The following is a 19,014-nucleotide window of genomic DNA, read 5'->3' as shown; positions in this document are numbered from 1 at the left end:
TTCACACTGCCAGTAAGACGTCACGATTTTTCTAACAATTTTATATTCAGTCTCGATTGTCTCATTGAAACGATCTCTCGAATAAAAAATCATCTAGTTCTAGTTTATTTGATATTACAACTGAAAATTCTAAAATTGATAAAAGTTTAAATGATAACGAAGAAAAGGGGGCGGTTTTCAACCTTCTCGGTTTAACGTTTCACTGGGCGTGCGACTGCTCTTCTCCATCTATCGATGTACAGTTGTGGATCTGTCATTTCGTTTCGTGCCCTCACGGTTTAAACATGAAGAATTTGTTTTCTGTTTTATTTGTGATCTTCAACATTCTGTCATATAAACAGGGAATTTGCGCGATGCAGTGCAAAGACATCACCACCACTTCTGCGTTAACGCGGCTGAAAGATTATTTATTTTGCGATTATGATAGGGAAATCAGGCCCACAAAACATTATAACAACGCCACTATTATTAACTTGGGATTAAACATACAACAATTTGAAGTTGTAAGTAATTTTTCTGATGTGAAGATAAAGAGATTTCCTATTTCTCTGGAAAATTTCATATTAAGGATCTTTGTACATATTTCCTTGAATATTTCTTATAATTGTTACAGCAACTCTTCTTATACACTTATTTTTTATAAGATGTGCATTAATTACATAATTATGGATAAATAAAACTGAAAGGATTTTAGTCTTTATAACTATAATAACAACGTATAATACATTTATAGATTTAGATATATTACCTTCTTTGTTTTTATTTGTTAGAATGATATAAGCAACAGCGTTATATTCGATGTTTGGCTAAGATTGGTAAGTAATAATATCATTCTGATGTATTTTTGATTTTTATTAGATAACAGATGTAAGGAATTTAAATTTTTCATATTTCTAATAAATAATAGGTTTGGAAAGATTCTCATTTCACTTGGGACGTATCGCAATTTGATTCTATCACTTCACTTCACGTAAAAAGCTACGAGATCTGGGTTCCGGATATCGTAACGCACAGCACGTAAGTTATCAATAGACTGAGAATTTGTATATATTTATGCGAAATTTCAAGATGCAAAAATGCACAGAATGTACGTAATGTGGAAAAATATCTAAGATATGCACCCCTTGTTACAATATTTAATAACTAATGCAATTTTCTACTTAAGTGTCATCTTTTTAATTACATTCATATTCGCAGTCTAATTGTTGTTAAAACATCCCGCAGTCTAGTTATTGATAAAGATGTAAATGCAAATATTTACAGTCTAATTATTAATAAAAATACACGTCGCATGATTCAACGTTTATTAACAATCTTTGTAACGATCATTTTTAGCTTCTGAATTTCGAGAGTCCACCTGTTAAACCCATTTCAATCGCATTTTTTCAAGCTTTCGCTTATAAGATTTAAGTATTTAACTGTTATTATTAATCTTGACATCTAGAACAGATACGGGCGTTGATGTTGAGATGCCACAAGCTGAGTGTATAGTACAACACGATGGTGTGATACTTTGTGTACCAATGACAACATTCGCAACATTTTGCGAATCTGATCACACTTGGTGGCCTTATGATATGATGAATTGTACTATTCATATTGCTTCGTGGTCTCATGGAAGCAACGAGATTAGTTTACGTTCCTTCACATTAAACGATGTATGTATAAAACTTCAATGTCTTGAAGATCTCGTTAATTATCGTTAATAATCTAATTCTTTATAAACTATAGATGACCAATTTTAGATTGTTTAATTTATTGATAATATGAAATATTAATGTCATTGGTAATTTAATGGATCAATTATTCGAATTTTTTAAAGAAAATTTAAGAATTCTTACGCTCTATATTATTCTCAGTTTTCGGAGAATTCGACCGAGGATAATTTGGAATGGGAAGTGGTGGATCTTTTTAAAAGTGAACGTGTAATAGTATCCAAGTACGGTTTAGGTTTTACGACCGATCAATTATCTTACCACATTCTTTTAAGAAGACATTCCTCTATGAATACTACAACGTATATGACGTCGGCTATAGGTTTGTAAAATGTGATGAACATTTTATAATAAATGGATATGCAATATGATAAAAAGAGTTATTTTACATTTACGTGCAGTCTTGATGACGATGACACTGATGGTACTGTGGCTAGAGCCAAGGTCCACGGAACGTATGATAATATCGAATTTAAATTTCATTTTGCATTTATTCTGCTTGTTGGATCTTCAGTGGAAGCTTCCCTTCAATGGGACCCATCCTCCACGATTAAGTAAGTTTTTAATTATTTTGTTTTTAAACTAACGAATGAAATATAGATGGGATGATTGGGAATGAAAAAGTCTTAAATGAGAGAAAGTTAAAATTTTTTTTATTTTACGAATCCTTCTGATCGATGAAGATTATCATTGCATTTTTTTCTTTTTTTAGTTCTATTCTATGAGAAATCTCTTGCTCTTGCCACGTTTTCACTCATATTGACCAGCATTCTGCGATATATGCATGAAATAAATACTGAAGCACCTGCGTGGATATCCGTCACCACCGTTAAGGTTTTAAAAAGCAGAATAGGCCAGATATTTTTATTAAGCATTTTGGATCCGAAAGTATCGGCTACAATCGAAATGAACGTGGATGATAATACGAATTTAGTATCTCCCAATAAAAAAGAATCGACATGGAGGTACACTTCGGTTGTGATTGGATGGCTCGCTTTCTTAACCGTTTTATTCACTTATGTGATATTGCTAATTATTTTCTTACCAACAAGCAGATTCGCAAGTTCCTTTTAAGAATTTAATTTGTGAACAGACGTTTTTATTATAACGTACATTAAAAGCAGTTTAAAAAAATGTAAAGCATTCTTGATACAATTACAATGTTCGTTGAATTATTTGATCACAAGTCCCTAGATTGAAAAAGGTTGGATGTTTAAAAAAAATCTTTAATTTTTCCTTTCTTTTTTTTTTAATAAATACATTTATTTTGAAAAACATCGGATCCATTTTTGCGAATCTTAACAGTGCGACCAAATTCACTTTACAATGTCCTCTTTACGTACGATGAATTGTAACAATAGAAAAACAATGATATACTTCGATGGATCTGAGTGAAATTTGCTTTAGATGATATTTTATATAGATTTACATGCGGCATGAAATATGTGAATTCTAGCGAATGGCAGAGTCATAAACTTGTAAAAGTGTAATCGCTAATAAGTGCTAAATGCAAGAATTAGAAAAGGCGATACTCCGTCGCTTATCAGAACTTATTCAGTGTTTTGTCAACAACTTCTTACATTATGTACATATTACATCCTAGCATTTACGCAAAGTACACGTATTACATAGATGTCAAATTATACACGTTAGAAAAGTGAAAGAACAGCTAATTGGAAGAATGAACGCAATTCTAGATTTGTTTTACAAAGTTTCATTCATCCGTCCTAGGATAAAATAATTAGAATAAATGAAAGTATGATTTATGCGATAAATGCATTGCAAATTGTAGAAAAAATGAATTGTCAAAGAAATTATATGGGTATTGAAATGGCTATACAAACGAGTCGAGGAAATACAGTCAAGAGATAAGATGAAATTTCATTGTGATTGGTACAACAGATAATCTTTTAGAACTCGTGGAAGTGGAAGTAAATCAACTGCATTCCTTTTAGTATACTGTAGTATAGCATCACGGCAGGCACTTTGTAGAGTAGATACTGCTGAAACATATAATTATTAAGGAAAACGAAATTCCTCTAAAGATAATATACCTAAGAAACAAAAGGAACATACCACCATATAGCTGAACTATTCTGACTTGTTTTGTGGTACCATATACATCTACTACAGCACGCAAAGGACCTGCCTTATATGGTATATCTTTTCCACATACACCTTGGTCTTCACCATTAATTATAAAATGCATTTCTGCTTTATCTGAACCAGCTTGTGGCACATACATAATTCCAATACGACTACCAGCATCTGTAGGTAGAATATACTGAGAAGAATCAATTGTATTTGGTCTAAGAGAATTAAATGGGATAACTCCTCGAGAAGTTTGCACATTTACTCCATCTGTGATTAATTTCTTCTCTCCAGATGGTATTCCTTCACCTTAAATATGTATAAACATAAAACTTAGTTAATAAAGATTTAAACTACATGAAACCAAGTTGCAAATCCCTACCATATCCTTCAATACTGTCCCATATAGTATGACTTTTAGTAATGGCAAATATCCATGTATTACCAAGCTTAGCAAGATTAGGCATAGCGAACTGTGGCAGACTATTGTTTATGGAAGCAGGATCTATAAGAGTCAGTCCCAGTCTCATGTGTCCACTCCATCCTCTTTCAGTCTTCTCAATTTCCACCAAGAATATTTCACCTGGTTGTAGTGGCTTTTCGCTGAAGGCCAGAGAGTTTGCAAAACTAGCAGTACGGTATGCCACAGTGTTGTCCTCTCTCAACATAATATTTTCCCCGTGAGTCGGGTGAAATCTAGTCACTATTTTCCTGGATTTCTCGGTCATCATAGTATATTATAATTAGTGCAAACGTCGACACCGAGCACCCGTACTACAAGTTTTCGAGAGCACTGCAGCAGCTTGATTCCACGAGAAATCTCATTGAGGATAATACTTAGAGGAGAACAATTCAAATCGTTCCGATATGTCGCAGAAAAGAACGTGGATGAACTATCCGCGCCGTACGATCGACTTAAATGATACATTGGAATGTTTTCAATGATTTACATGGTTGCTCGAGGAACCTAGCGGCTGAAAAGTGAGGTTAGCCGTTCATTTCGGTGATCCTTCCATTGAAACGATTTTCTTATTAACTATGTTTCAGCACTATCGTTATATATATGTTGATTAAAATTCGTTGTTCTAATCAATTTTTACGTCGAAGTTAATTTTTGAACGAGAACGAAAACAGGCACAAGATCAACAACGATCTGACGGATAACTACGAAAAACGCAACAGAAACAGCTGATTGGATATGTGCTTGACAGTAGTGTATTGTCAGTCTTAAATGCCTCGATATTATGGAACGAAGTTTATTAAACTTTATACGAATGACATATACCGTGACATTTACCACGTGCTATGTAGAAAAAGAAGTTTTATTATTTCAGAAAGTGAAACAAATTTTTGTATAAGGTAATTGAACAAAATGATAAACTAATAAGATAATAAATTGAAACATTTTTTATCTCTCTCTCTTGTTACATAAAAAGATCGACTACATATAATTTTTTATTTTAAAAATAGGTGTTTTACGTATTTCGAATACATGTTTCAAACACATTCCAATATCGCTCAAGATTTAACTCCGAGTGATCGTAGTAAATCAAAAATCGATTTGCGATATCGATTTATAAAGATGAAAGATTCGATGTTTCATTGGTATCGTGATCGTGATGAACGAAACATTAATTTATAAAATTTACCGAGTGAGTTTCTTATTTATGTCATATTTTATATTTGTATTAATTATATTTGTCATATTTTTATTTTTAATGAGATTTCGTCATGAATTTTTCTCTTGTAATTAATTTGATACATATAAATAAAATTGTGGAAATATTTTAGTAAATTTATATAATTAGGTTTATTTCTTTTATAATTTTTAATTTATATATATTTTATAATTTAGGTTCACTATAAAGCTATACTTATTTAGATTCGTCCGAATAGTCAAAGAATGGAAACAAAAGATGTGTACTTGAAATATTTATTTCACAAGCAATTTAAGTACAATCGTGGAGATGCAAGAGTTACATATTTCTAAAATAATTTCTCCAACTCTTCTTCTTTAAACGCAATTTAAAACATTCTTACAAAATATTAATACAAATAACCCATCCTATTATTGTAGCAATAAGATAAGAGAATAAAACATGATCGGATCGAGTGTTAATGAATGGAATAATGATTGTATCGATGAAAGTTATTGTCCACTTGTAAGTGAAAATCTGAACTTAAATCAGTTGGAGGATCGTATAATATATAGGCAGAAAAAGGTATTTTATTTTTGCTGTTTTTACTTTCAACCGACAATATTATTGTCTGTATATGTTGTTAATGTTATATAAAATATTCAAAATATCATTTATGATAATTAAATTTTCAACTTTTGGAATAAAATAATAATCGCAAATTTGATTCATGATATTCACGCGAATAAAATTAAAATAAAATATTCGATGACAACATTATGTATTTAATCATAGATGAAAAAAAAGTTGATTTTTCGAAAAATCAGTTATAATTTATATAAAATATTTTTGCTTTAGCGTAGTAAAATTATATCATCGTTCAATTGAAAGTAAACGTCGCCTTTGCATAGATACCTTTCCCAACATTAGATATCGGTATTGTCTTTTGTCCATTGGAAGAATATTTTGCTATACATTATGTATATATTTAAAAAGCATTAAATGGACGTTTCGAAACATTCAAAATGACGGAGAATTCAGACCTTGAAAATTTATATATTTGCGAAGGTAAAATTTTTGAAAGATTTATTTAACACGATACTTCTAAGTATTAATTTTTTTTTTTTGCTTTTTACATTAATCAAGCTTATTTCGTTTTTTCCGACAGTTCTGGTCAACTTAAGAGGAAATAATTGACGCTCATTGTACGTGTCTTTGCTAATTCACCCGTTGAACGTGATTTTTCTTTGCACTTATTAAGCAACGATAACAGCTCGAATTTCTAACAAATCTCCTGAATGAATTTAAGAAGCAAACTTCTTCGTTTTCGTATATGTATAGATCTTTCTCTTTCAGCAGTACAATCGTTTAGAAATTTCCAAGTTTAGGTAGCATTATACAAAAGAAATACGAGAAGTGTTAACATTCGTGCCTTTAATTACTTTTATTTCAAATTAGGTGCGAAACAATAGAATGCTACATAAACTGAAATTTTTGTTTAAATAAAAAATTAGATTTAAATGCATTTTGCAAGAATCACAAAGAAATTTCCAATTTAAACACGTATTCAGAACGATATGTTTCTCATCTGGGGAATCTTTCCTGACACGAAAATTCTCTTTTCGTGTAAAAGATTCCAAACGGACAATATCCATATTATCCATGCAGTTCATTCCCCTTCGCGTCTTCAATTTTTACATGTTCTTGCTCACGAGACAATGAAGAATCGCACAAAGCGAAATTTGATAAGTTTTATATTCCCCTTTGTATAATTACCATTCTTTCGTCGACTTTAAGGCAGATTTCGAGGTAATTGACGAAACGTGACACTAACACGAACCCCTTATTCGGCAATTCGGATTTCAATAATTTTATAAAGCAAATGATTCACAGAAAAGTGAGTTTCTTTGAAAGTTAAACAATATCATTTTTCTGCACTTCCATTTTGCCAAATAAAGGGTTGAACATTTGATTGAATAAACAGACAGTGGTAAAATGTACCACCTATACAGGAAGCAGAAGACGCTTCCGGTAGCCACTTTTTGTTGTTCTCTTCCTCTACTAATATAGAGATCCACGATCCTTATTTCTTTGACTAATAATTTTACATATAGGATACAGACAATCACAGTTTTGGTTTTTTCAATTTAAAATGTCATTACTAACAATTGTCATAAATAAATCGTTTTATTCCAATATAATACTACGCTGATGAAATATAATACTACGCTGATGAAGTATAATATAACATAGCAATAAAATGGAAGGTTAAACGAAATGGAACAGAAAATATTAAAATTAGCAAAGTGTCAATTGCAAATTAATAGAAAATGATTCTTAGTTGTACCTAAATTTGGAACTTCTCCTTCCTGATATTCAAAGCATACACCGATGAACACGTAGGAACGAGTATCGTAGTAAATGAACGAAATGCTCTTTATACTATTATAGAAATTATCATCGGTATACGTCAGTTCTCTTACACAATCATTCGAAATTTAAATTAATACTTAAACAGACGACATTTACGTATAAGTATATTACAAAAAAAAAAGAGACGAATTATTCCTTATCATAAGTAAGAACTAAATCACGTGAATAATACTGTAAAATTACCATGAACGTGCTAGCCTTCTATCATCCAAACTGCTGCTAATTCATGAAACGATAGATCTTTAATACTAAAAATGCCATACGAATCGTATCCTGTTAAAAAGAAACAAAAATAATTAACATAGTTCAAAAAAACATTCATACATTTCTTAAAATCTATACACATACGCACACATTCATACAAAAAGATCAAATAATTAAGACACAAGAAAAGAAACGGTTATAAATATAATTTACACTATTTGGTGGTAAGAACAGGATTATAATGATTTTGATTCTAGGCTGCAAATTCAATTAATCGTAAAAATAAACTAAATCAGCCGTAACGTGTGTTTTTGTAGGAAAATAATTGATTCACTGTGATCTCGAGATCCTTCCGTCATTTTCTTATTGTAAGTCAATCATACCGCGCACTTTCCATGAAAAATATCCTATCTAAAGCTGCTATGATCTTATGGTATCGGTGTTTGTGCCGTTGATTCAGCTACTTTTCTTTCATCCCCTTCCTCCGTATTATTCTCCTTTTCTTCGTTTTTCTGTTCCGTCTTTAAGGCTATAGCGTAGTTGTTTAAATATTCCACCACTTGCATGTGTCCGAATGTTTCTGCTTCATCGATCGGCCTTTTTCCCCATCTTAAAACCCGATATTTCCATGAGAAATTGTTATTTTGTATTTTGGTATAGATTTGAAAATTAATCGAAGGACTCTAATCGAGAGATGAATTAATTGACTGGGAATTCATTGTAAAATTTATCTTCTTTATGGATATTAGAGGATACAAAGCTAAAAGATAGAAAGACTAAGGTGGCACTTACCTATCCTTAGGATTGTGAGGAACTCCACACTGTTCGATTAAAAATTCGACACAATCCAGATGCCCTTCGCTAGCAGCTAAATGCAGAGCTGTTCGACCATCATAATCCGACAGGGTCATGTCCATTCCGCTCAATCGATGCCTGAAATTAAATATAAATACAGATTATAATTTATATCCATATCTCTACGGGTGTTTATGAAACACTAAATCTGCAATCTCAAAGAAATTTTTTAGGCAATTGAATATTTAAAAATTCTTAATTTGTAAGTGTTCTGATCGCAAATAACTGTCATAAATGATCAATAATTTTAATAATAGAAAAATATGATTGCACCGAAAATGTCCCAATGAGCGCGGCAGAGTTAAATAAAATACGTCTCAATAATAGCAAAGCTGAAGCATATTAATAATCAAATAATTAATGGTAATAACCTTCTCATCGCCGTAACATCGCCACTGGCTGCACTGAACAGAAGATTAACGATCGATAGCCCTTTGGTTTCGTATTTGTGCCTCCTCGGATCTTTCTTGTTAGTCGCGTGCTTCAGATTGTCGTACCTGTGATCATAGTAGGTGCTACACTAATCGGGACGGGATGGAAAACGACGGGACATCAATGAACACAGACGATGTAAAGAAGAGAGTAATAGGCAGAACGTGTTTGTTCGGGTTTGGTATGTTCGTGCAGGGTTTGCGTGTAGCAGGGGTTGTGAGAAAAGCAAAGGAAGGAGAACAAACAGTTTGATTAATGTGTGTTATCACTGATCTCGGTGGTCTTTTTATAGCATAAACAATCAAGAAATTTTTTACATCTAAAAGTGGACATCTAATCGTTTAGATCTTTCCTAAGTTTCGTGTGTTTGCAGCTACTATTGTTTCTCTTTTTCTTTCACTTTTTTTTTTATTTTTACAAAAGCTAATACGTTGTTTCTATTGTGATCGTTAGTGTGCAAAATGTAACTAAACGTAAGTTGAAATCTATGCAAGCACGCTAAACGAGAGTCAATAACATGCGTACCTATGAAAGTTGAACTCAGAGACGAGTTCCTGGCAGAATTGGACGCCTCTGCAGGAGTTCCCAAGGGGATCCAATGGTGGAGACCACGTGCAAATACCCATCACGTTTGGTATCACTACCAAGAGACATCCTGACACTCCGGACTTCGCTGGTATGCCAACCTATACTCAGTTACATAATTTATTTTCAATATCTATCAATAATAAGTTGAGAAGGATAAATTGATAGAACAATTCAGAGGAAAGATAAGCATTTCAGTAAAAAATTGCATTTTTGCAAGATTTTCATTTTGACTTGATTTCTTCTCGCGACTTATCTTTATTAAGCTGCTTTTGATGACAAGAATATTTCTTTCTAGCTTAATATCCTTCCTTAAAAAGGTAAAAAATTACCTTGAACGCAAATTGGCCACTGTAGTCGTACATTCCACAGCTGTGCATTAAACTCAGAACATCTCGAACGCTGTCAGGCTTTAAAACTTTTTCTTCGGTGATGGGACAAATACCACCGTTGGCCAAAGTAGCTGCCATCACTGCCATTGTGTCACAATTCGCCTCCATGGAGCAACACTTTACAACAAAAATATTATTTAAATATTTTCTCAACATCATTTTCCTCGTATTTTCTGTAACAAGTTATGACGAAAGACAAACCAAGAGAATTTACCTGGAAATAGAAATCCAAGATTTCTTTTAGATTCGATTTATCGGGATAACAATTGTGCTCCCTCATGTAGAATCCAAGTGCATAATTTCTGTCAGCAGCTTCCCGTTCCGATAAAAACACAGCGTTGTTGAAGCCTAGATTCTCTTCACCAGCTAGCCTCTTGAAGTAGTTTATTGTAAAATCGAATTTTTCGGCTAAAGTCATTTCAGGCTTGATTAGAGACTTTAGGAGAGAACAGACTAAGATTGCCCCAGCGTTGATCATAGGATTATGAGGTTTCTCTGTAAGGAATTAAATATTTATACATATGTGTGACATTTTATAATATAAAAATAATAAAACATAAAAATATCAAATACATAAAACGATAGCAAAGAAACAAGAAATCTTAAAAAAAGCAATAAAGAGTATTTATAAAGCTAAGAAGAAAATATTCAAACTATAGCATTCGTTATAATTTTTAATAGGTAATACTAATTTTTTATTTAGATTTTATTTTTTAATTGCGTTCATAAAAATATAAAATCTGCAATCTACGAATAATAATCTAAAACTTACTGTTGTAATCTAGCACCAACTCGTTGAAGTTTCGTCCGGATGGTTCCTGGCCAACGTATTGATGGACCACTTCCTGCCCCAGCCTATCTAAAGCGATCGCATAAGTCAAGGGCTTGCTGCAACTTTGCAAAGTAAACGGAATCGAGGTGTCGCCGATGCTGAATCTCTGCCCATCGATCGTGCAAACGGAAACGCCCCAGTAATCTGGATTCATCCTCGCTAATTGCGGTATGTACGAGGCGACCTTGCCCTCCGAGTTCGATTTGCATTTCCAGTAGAAGTCTTCTATGTGCTTGGTGAAGCCCGACCAGTCGGGGATAATGAATTGATGCCTAAACGCCCGCGAGATCAGCACTATGTTCGGATTTATAATTCTGAAATACAGTTGAAATTTTAATATTAATTAAAGCTACTCATTTCGAATCATTTAATCTTGAACCGATCTAGATCTACGAATTTATGAACGAATCTAAGAAATCTAAATCTTCCGTTTCGGTAGATCTTTTTTAAATCATGGACAATTGTTAGCAGAAACAAAAGAAATTGGTAGAATTTTTTTTAGCAATTTAAGTATCGCGAATTTGTATTTTTTAAATAACATTAAACGAGAGTTACGTTAATTCGCCGCGAGGATATTACCGTCTAAATTGTTCTCTATTCAATTTTTGAGTCTCGTGAGATACACCCTCGTGACCTCCGCACTTCAAGTGTTCCTTTCGTAAATTATCCGTAAATTCTTGAAGTCTAGGGTCTTCGTTTCGCAAACCGGTGGTCCTCAGAGCCTACAATTATATGAGAATGAAATAATAAATGACCAATTACATGAAGATGAAATTGATGGATATACTTACAGCCAAAAACTTTCCCACCGCTAAGAGGCCGGTATCCTCGTTTTTAAACATGTCGAAAAGGACATCTTCCGCGTTCGTCGCTTGATCATGATCTCTAGTGCTGAAATAAGTAGAGAAATTGGACGATTATTCGTTTCATATTTGTGTAATTTTAATTAGATCGCTGAGTATGGATGGAATTTGTAAAATAGGAGTCAAAATGTGGAAAACAGCAATAAAAATTCAAACTACCATCTTCTCAATCTACGTTAGTGCAATTTACTAGAGGGAGAATGTAACACGCTTACTATTGTGCATCATTCTACCTATATTCTTGCCACATGGCATGCAACTTATTATCTTGGCAAAGTGACGAATTTACTTGACTTTATAACATATATCTTTGCTTTTATCGATATACAATAATATAAAGTTTGGGGAAGACATACTTCACCACTGTCATGCATAACTATTACTAATCATGTAGTTGATACAGTATAGTGGGGATTGTACGCATAAGCTAGGATCTATGCCAATATTCGTTATTTGTAAACGTAACAAAACATAGACCACAGAGACATTTGAAACTTGAATCTCTGTCTGAAAAGTTTCTAGCGAGGGAAGCTAAATTTAGTTGTGGCTGCTTCATCATCAATACCTTGACTAACGAAGTTAACATTTATTGAATGACGGAATTTGTTAACACTAGTTTTTATTAGAAATTGAATAGATCAATGACACCATTTATAAAAAAACAAAGTTAGAAAAACAAGATGATAGTACATTTACTAGACGATATTTATGATAGATGATAGAACTTATATAGTGACCCACGAAAATATTTGAACACTTATAGAAATCTTCTAGGAATATATTACATAAGACATTTTAAAATCATTTTAAAAGTGCATCAGTACTGTAATGAGTGACAGTGATGGTAAAATCTTAAAATGTTTTAAATAACACACAACGTATACATACTTGTATATAAATGTTCTCTATGGTAAATGTTCATTGTAAGTAAGTTAATTGCTTTTAGGGAGAATATTGTTATATAATACAAAAATTCGAGAGATTTGTTATAAAGTTTCTCAGAAAATTTAAATTCACTCTGTAATTTCAATTATATTAGAATTATAAATCTCGAAGTTTATGGCAAATTATATCAATTCGAAGAAACTTGACAACGGTTTGTATACATAGTCATAGTATTCAAGAAACCGGAAGACCTATTATCACTTCACCAAAGGAGAATCCAATAGCTACAATTTACAAAAAATGATTTGAAACATTCCGCATGTTGCACCATGCAATAGTTGACAGCAACATAGTTGCACAGTACTCACTACATGTAATGACTGTCATGAATGAAGCTGTACTCGCTGCAAAAACAGAATAAGGACAAGAGATTAAAAAGAGAATCGTGTATTTTACCTAAGAAAACGCGCCAGCATCCTTCTCGAATTTTCACTCTTCTTTTCTAACCACATCGAACACGTAATTTTCGTTCTCATTGAATAGTATTCAGGGTCGACGAAGCTACTCATCGGCACTAACTCCGAATTTTCTATTGAACATTTATCGTTCAATTCTATACAAGGCATAACGATGCTCTGATCCATATCCTTCATATTTTAATATCAAAATTAAAAAAACTTTGTATGTAACTTGAAATTAATTTACTATTTCTTGCAATCCAAAATACTTGATTGGAGAATTATCTATCAATTTTTGTTTAAGCACTGATCAATAAACGATTCAAGTATTAATTCAAAAAATCGATATTTCGAATTAATTGGCACATCGTCCCAAACGAAAGTCACAGTTTTGATTGATAATGTCGAATTCTACGATCTTGATGGACGTTCTCCAAACGGAAGATCTTTCAGAAGAGTCACGGACAATTCCTCCACTATTCTTATCAGGTTGGTTTGTACGAGATAACCGGAAACGCGGTCTTATATTAGCTGGGAAAAACGACCCCACTCGAACAAAGGAAAACACGATCCGAAAATAGCGGAAGATGCTAACAGGTAGCAATCTCCATGAGAGCGGTTCGAGTATGTATATTCTGGAGCAAATAGGTTCGGTACATTGAGATTCCGAAGAATTGCATAGAACTGCAAACAAAGATTGCCTACTATTTAGTTGTTCTGCTTCGTCTCTTTACTCATCTGCTACTGTACTTCACGTTTTCATATTTGCGCAGTATCTCAATATTTTCCACACCATTTCCACATCTATTGAGCAGATTTAATAAGATCCTTCCATTTTAACTTCAATTCTTACATATTATATTTATTTATTTTCTTTAACAAAATATTATAATGAATAAAATGATAATAAATTAAATAATTAAACATGGATTTATAATGAATAGAGTAGTTATAATATATATAATAATAAATGGAATTTAAATGAAAAAAGCAGAATTTGAGATAAATATCTGAAGAAATTATGCAAGGGTATTTCCTAAGGGAATATTTTATATCAAAGAGCTTGTTCAAATTTTATGTTCGACGCATTGGTTGCATTATAGCACGATATGAACACGTGATTTACGCAAGCAAACGTTGAATACTACACAATAAATCACACCTGCGGTAAACAGTTGATTAGGCTTAATTAGAACCACTGGACCGTCGACAGTGACGATCGTGTGGTCAATAGTGACAAAAGCTTTTTAGTTCAATTTAAAGCCGACAATGCGAAAAATCTTATGCAAAGTTGAAGGTAAATAAAATATGCTTCCTACTTCAACAAATTTATTGAGACTTTCATAAATCTCAGATCTCCTTTTACATTATTGGAGACGTTATATTTTAATTTCCTTCGAAGGAAAAATCATATTTTCGTATTTATACATTGTATATTATAATATAAATCAACCACAAATCGCAGAAATCCTTTAAAAATAAATCATATCGGGACAATTTTTGTAACTAATGAAAATGATACGATATGGAAATATTATACGTATGATATTGATTTTTGTAACAATTCTTACCGTAAGTACGTTTTTCGAAAATGAGGAAAATCGTCTAGAAATGGTTCACAGAAGTCGAAACTGTCCATTATCTTCTTTCTTTAACGCGAAAAGCAATCGATCGAATACTAATCGTCCATTGTTGAATGAGAAGCTCTATTATCTAAATACGTCTATTTCAAACACAAGACACTCTTCTGCGAAGGATCGAGTTTCTCGAAAGTCGAGCAAAGTTCTGAGACACAACGAAGGGACATCCTTTGGAGTATTTAAATGGCCAGCAATGACGTTCAGACAATAAATTACAACCTATGGGGTCGAGTTCTCTGTGGTTCAATGGTTCTCAATTAATAATCAATATCATCTTTTCGATGTCATCAACTTACGAATCGAAAGAAAAGGAATTTTGAAGGATGATTTATAATCGGATTAATTACAAAAGGAAGAACGGAGAGATAACTGAAAGGTGACATTAAAGAAATTAATTTAAAAAAGATATTGCAATTGCTTGAAAGATAAGAATACACAAATTATTAGTGTTACAGAGAGATTTGAATAGAAATGGCAGAATCAATGGAGGAATAATTGTATTTTCTTCCTTTTTGTATCATGATAATTAACAATTCTACAAATAGAAGCGATTGAGAACCACCAGTATCGATTACTTCGGATTTATTGATACTCCATTGTGTTCCACTTAGTAGTACGGATCTATTTCTTCATTGTTACGAGAAACGATCCTTCTTTTTTTATCTAAATGAACGAAATGATTAAACATCTGCGAAGACTATTGTACTCATTGGCGTGGTTCAACTGCTCTGACTTCGTTCGTTGTTTGAATTATGCAATCGAAATAGTTTCATACACTATTTGCAGAGATATTCTCTCTTACGTATCACAACCGATGATTTCGAAACTAATGATTAATAAAAAGAAACCAGCGATTAACCCTTTGACAGTGAAAAAAATCAAAGAACTCGGAATGAACAATACATATTAAGAATAGTTGCTTCTTTTTCGTAAAGACTTTCTGCATTTCTTTTTCACCTAAGCGTTGATACTCTCTTCGTGAAATTGTCTAATTGCAAAAGTGATAAAATTGCAAATTAAAAAGAGGAATCAACTTTTGAGATTTAACATTGCCTATATAAAGTGATGTTCCATAATGTACATATCTCGTATAGATTTTGTATAAATTTTCATCGTTATACCTTGCGAAATCTCATATTCTCTGGAGAACTTAATCTAACGTCGTAGTTTTCCTCTCACGGTCGGAGCTATGCGAAATTCGAGAATGTCACGTAATTACGGATCATTTTGCGCGATTAAATGTAACACCATTCGAGTCGTATCGCTTATTGTTAATATTAGTAGCTTCGTAGCAGAGAATAAATAACGAGAACGCGCGTTCTTTAAAACGAAACTATAACGACAAAACATAATCGAGTTGTTTAAAACTAACTTTATAAATAGATATCTTTTAGATTACGCTATAATTACAAATTTAAAAATAATCAAGTGGCTTGTTGTAAAAATTTAGAGTAAAACAGAGGTAGAAGTAAGATAATGAATTAATTACCGTGTCTGTGCTCGTTCTAATTCTAAGGCACTTCCAAAAGCGGCATCCAAGTATTTTGCACGTCCTAGTTTCTTCGACGCTGGTACCGCCGCTCGTCTCTGAAATAATGTAGAAACTAGTTAGAACAAGCATGTTCGAAGAATATTTCGCTTTATTTTATTTTCTAATTTGTCACGATTTGTTGGAGAACGTTTCGATTTTATTTCAAACTTGTTCAAATTTATTTTGAAACTTGTTCTTTTTGTTGAATGTTTTCATTATATAGTTCAAATTATCATCTATCGATATTTGATTTAAGTGTCTTTAGAAAAATGTATTGTAATCTGAATTTAAATTCATTTAACGTAATATAGAATTGTTCTTAAAAATTAGTATGATTTACTACATCCATTCATTATTTCAGAATAGTAAAATTAAATGTATAAAATTCTATTCTGTGCGTTTGCTATTCTATTCTGTGTCCATTTTTCCATTTCAAAGTCAAATCCGCTTTTCCATTATAAAAGCGGTGGAAATAAAAAGAGAAAGAGGCACAATTCCGCTTTCTAGAAACCGGTCCAACGATCGATAAACAAATTTCGGGTCGGTAAAACGTACGAGGGGTGAAAAGTGGTGGTTGCCAAGCAATTCTGTATTGATTCTTCGATGAATCAACTACCATAGCCCTAAGCCGAAACCTGCCACGTGTACCCTTAATTCAGATCAGCAGGATCTGCGTGAATAAGAACGAAAACAATAAAGGAAACATACAATTGTTTCTATAGATGCTTCACTCATATTTTTCATCTGAATTCTGATCTATTCTCTGTAACTTTTAATCCAACTTTTAGTTGAATGATCGAAAGACGATTCAAATAATTGGGAAGTGGTTCCTCTTGCACTAAAATGTACCTTGTCTCCAAGATTTCATACATAGTTTCATAGAGTTTACAAGTCACAATGGATTTTATTAAATATATTATTAAATGTTAAATCTTCTTTAAGTCGAATCGAAAGTTAAGTTTTTTAATCTTCCAGGTTTTTCATTTCTGAGGAAAAGTTCAAATACAAATACAAGAACAAATTTCGAATTTGAATTGCGGAAGAATAATTATTTGCAATTTCTTCTCTTTTCAACCCCTCTGAGAGACCCCTCATTTTTTCCATGATATTGGAAAACCAATTCTATAAATTCCACATGACTTTTAGTCATACTAGATCAAATACTATAAATGATAAATAATATGAGGCGTATGATAGCTCGTTGACGAACATTGACATCAATTTATCGCGCAGAAATGTTAACACGGTCCAATTCAAACGCGTGTACTCCAAGTAGCCGCGTATTTCTGTCGCTGAAATGGGCCATTGCTGTCGCCCACGTGGACACACCGCGAACGAACAATTCTAACACGTCTCCTCCGTTACGTTACATACCTTTTTCCCTCGAACTGTATACATTGTATGATTTGTGTACACATTTATACAATAGTATTATTTTTTATGCAAATATTCACAGAATGTTAAGATTAAAATAAAAGTAAATGTATTTTCTTCAATATATGTCGAATATTTCGATAAAAGAATATTCAATTTATTGCGCTCTTTCACTTAGACTTTCGTCTTATTAACAACGTCTGAGTTCTCTTAGTGATTGATCAATCAGCGACAATTCTTCCTCGAGGTCAGAAGCACCTCAACACTGTCTAATCAACGAATCCTCTAATACTCTAGAAGATTCTGCTCGTGTCTTCTGAATACTTGTACTTTCCAAATTCAATTAGCGTAACCAAATATTCCAACATCCTTTAGTACCTTCGAAGACAAGTAGTTATAGAGTTTATCTAGCCTAACTCTCCACAAAATAATCAGAAAATAATCAATGTCGAATGCTTCTGTTGTTCTCCAAAATCAATTACCAGCAATTGAACGTTTTTTCATCCTCTATCCAACACATATTTCATAATCAGCTGCAAAGTATATAATCCTTTAAATATTTCTCGGTCTAGTTCTCTATAAAATTTTAAATAGAAAATAATCAGCCTTGAATACTGCTCTTGTTCTCCAAATTCAATTATCAGCGACTGAACATTCTTTCATTCTCTATCCAATAAATATGAAATTCTACAACACCTCTTAATTCCAAAGCCAGCGAGATCATTCGAAATAAATTATTAAATATTCTCTAGTCTAACTCTCTATTGAACACCAAGTCCACGAAGCAATCGATGAGACATTCTCACGCCGTGCCAAAAAGCCCGAGCACTTGGCAATCCTCCAATCAATAAATCTATGAAGTAGAATCTCTCGGAATCTACTTGACCTTGCAATTCTTCGCACCTTATTGCTTGTGTGCAGCCTTCTGAGTCCGTTCGAGCCGACCTTGACGATCTTCAGCATTCTCACGCCCCTGACGATCGCCTCGCAGTTCATTCGAGCTGTTCGCCAAAGCAAAGCGCGACTGCGAAGAAGTAACTCGACGTGGATTAACTGGCACGAAGATTTACGTTGGCTGACACTTTCT

General features: G+C 32.8%; 3 protein-coding genes and 1 long non-coding RNA gene across 9 annotated transcripts; 2 read left to right on the top strand and 2 right to left on the bottom strand.

Annotated features, from left to right (window-relative positions):
* Positions 1 to 220: 220 nt before the first annotated feature.
* nAChRb2 (nicotinic acetylcholine receptor beta2 subunit) lies at positions 221 to 3,951 on the top strand. The gene is made up of 7 exons (XM_069119748.1): positions 221 to 503; positions 771 to 815; positions 908 to 1,017; positions 1,445 to 1,658; positions 1,860 to 2,037; positions 2,117 to 2,269; positions 2,428 to 3,951. The coding sequence occupies exons 1-7, from the start codon at positions 285 to 287 to the stop codon at positions 2,787 to 2,789; spliced, it is 1,281 nt and encodes a 426-aa protein (XP_068975849.1). The 5' UTR covers positions 221 to 284; the 3' UTR covers positions 2,790 to 3,951.
* LOC138183152 (neuralized-like protein 2) lies at positions 3,576 to 5,062 on the bottom strand. Its single transcript, XM_069119749.1, has 3 exons — positions 4,189 to 5,062; positions 3,792 to 4,115; positions 3,576 to 3,715 (listed from the first exon to the last, which is right to left on the bottom strand). Exons 1-3 carry the CDS (start codon positions 4,535 to 4,537, stop codon positions 3,597 to 3,599), a joined length of 792 nt encoding a protein of 263 aa, XP_068975850.1. The 5' UTR covers positions 4,538 to 5,062; the 3' UTR covers positions 3,576 to 3,596.
* Positions 5,063 to 7,925: 2,863 nt separating this feature from the next.
* On the top strand, positions 7,926 to 8,210 carry LOC138183523 (uncharacterized). The gene is made up of 2 exons (XR_011174068.1): positions 7,926 to 7,978; positions 8,023 to 8,210. It is a non-coding gene; the product is annotated as an uncharacterized LOC138183523 (long non-coding RNA).
* Positions 8,211 to 8,269: 59 nt separating this feature from the next.
* On the bottom strand, positions 8,270 to 18,966 carry GLS (glutaminase). Of its 6 annotated transcripts, none has more exons than XM_069120493.1 (12): positions 18,831 to 18,966; positions 16,512 to 16,609; positions 13,293 to 13,328; positions 11,968 to 12,067; positions 11,756 to 11,898; positions 11,117 to 11,490; positions 10,559 to 10,839; positions 10,285 to 10,461; positions 9,893 to 10,053; positions 9,307 to 9,450; positions 8,873 to 9,013; positions 8,270 to 8,689 (listed from the first exon to the last, which is right to left on the bottom strand). In XM_069120493.1, the coding sequence occupies exons 1-12, from the start codon at positions 18,921 to 18,923 to the stop codon at positions 8,509 to 8,511; spliced, it is 1,929 nt and encodes a 642-aa protein (XP_068976594.1). In that variant the 5' UTR covers positions 18,924 to 18,966; the 3' UTR covers positions 8,270 to 8,508. The 6 variants fall into 6 exon arrangements, with proteins under 6 accessions (XP_068976594.1, XP_068976595.1, XP_068976597.1 ...); XM_069120494.1 differs by having other exon boundaries at positions 9,307 to 9,432; XM_069120496.1 differs by lacking the exon at positions 13,293 to 13,328.
* Positions 18,967 to 19,014: the final 48 nt, after the last annotated feature.

This window comes from Bombus flavifrons, chromosome 9 (assembly GCF_040668555.2).
Source record: "Bombus flavifrons isolate JBK064 chromosome 9, iyBomFlav1_principal, whole genome shotgun sequence".
In the NCBI taxonomy this organism is placed as follows: Eukaryota; Metazoa; Arthropoda; class Insecta; order Hymenoptera; family Apidae; genus Bombus; species Bombus flavifrons.
Note: the sequence above shows the minus strand (reverse complement) of the source record. Positions and strands in the feature narration are given on the sequence as shown.

Coding starts and splice junctions, on each gene's coding strand:
- nAChRb2 (XM_069119748.1), top strand. CDS start 285: ATGAAGAATTTGTTTTCTGTTTTATTTGTGATCTTCAACATTCTGTCA. Junction 816..907: donor TCGATGTTTGGCTAAGATTG/GTAAGTAATAAT, acceptor AATAAATAATAG/GTTTGGAAAGATTCTCATTT. Junction 2,038..2,116: donor GTATATGACGTCGGCTATAG/GTTTGTAAAATG, acceptor ATTTACGTGCAG/TCTTGATGACGATGACACTG.
- LOC138183152 (XM_069119749.1), bottom strand. CDS start 4,537: ATGATGACCGAGAAATCCAGGAAAATAGTGACTAGATTTCACCCGACT. Junction 4,116..4,188: donor GGACAGTATTGAAGGATATG/GTAGGGATTTGC, acceptor TACATATTTAAG/GTGAAGGAATACCATCTGGA. Junction 3,716..3,791: donor AATAGTTCAGCTATATGGTG/GTATGTTCCTTT, acceptor ATGTTTCAGCAG/TATCTACTCTACAAAGTGCC.
- GLS (XM_069120493.1), bottom strand. CDS start 18,923: ATGAACTGCGAGGCGATCGTCAGGGGCGTGAGAATGCTGAAGATCGTC. Junction 12,068..13,292: donor CATGACAGTCATTACATGTA/GTGAGTACTGTG, acceptor TACTTATTTCAG/CACTAGAGATCATGATCAAG. Junction 11,899..11,967: donor CGGTGGGAAAGTTTTTGGCT/GTAAGTATATCC, acceptor ATATAATTGTAG/GCTCTGAGGACCACCGGTTT.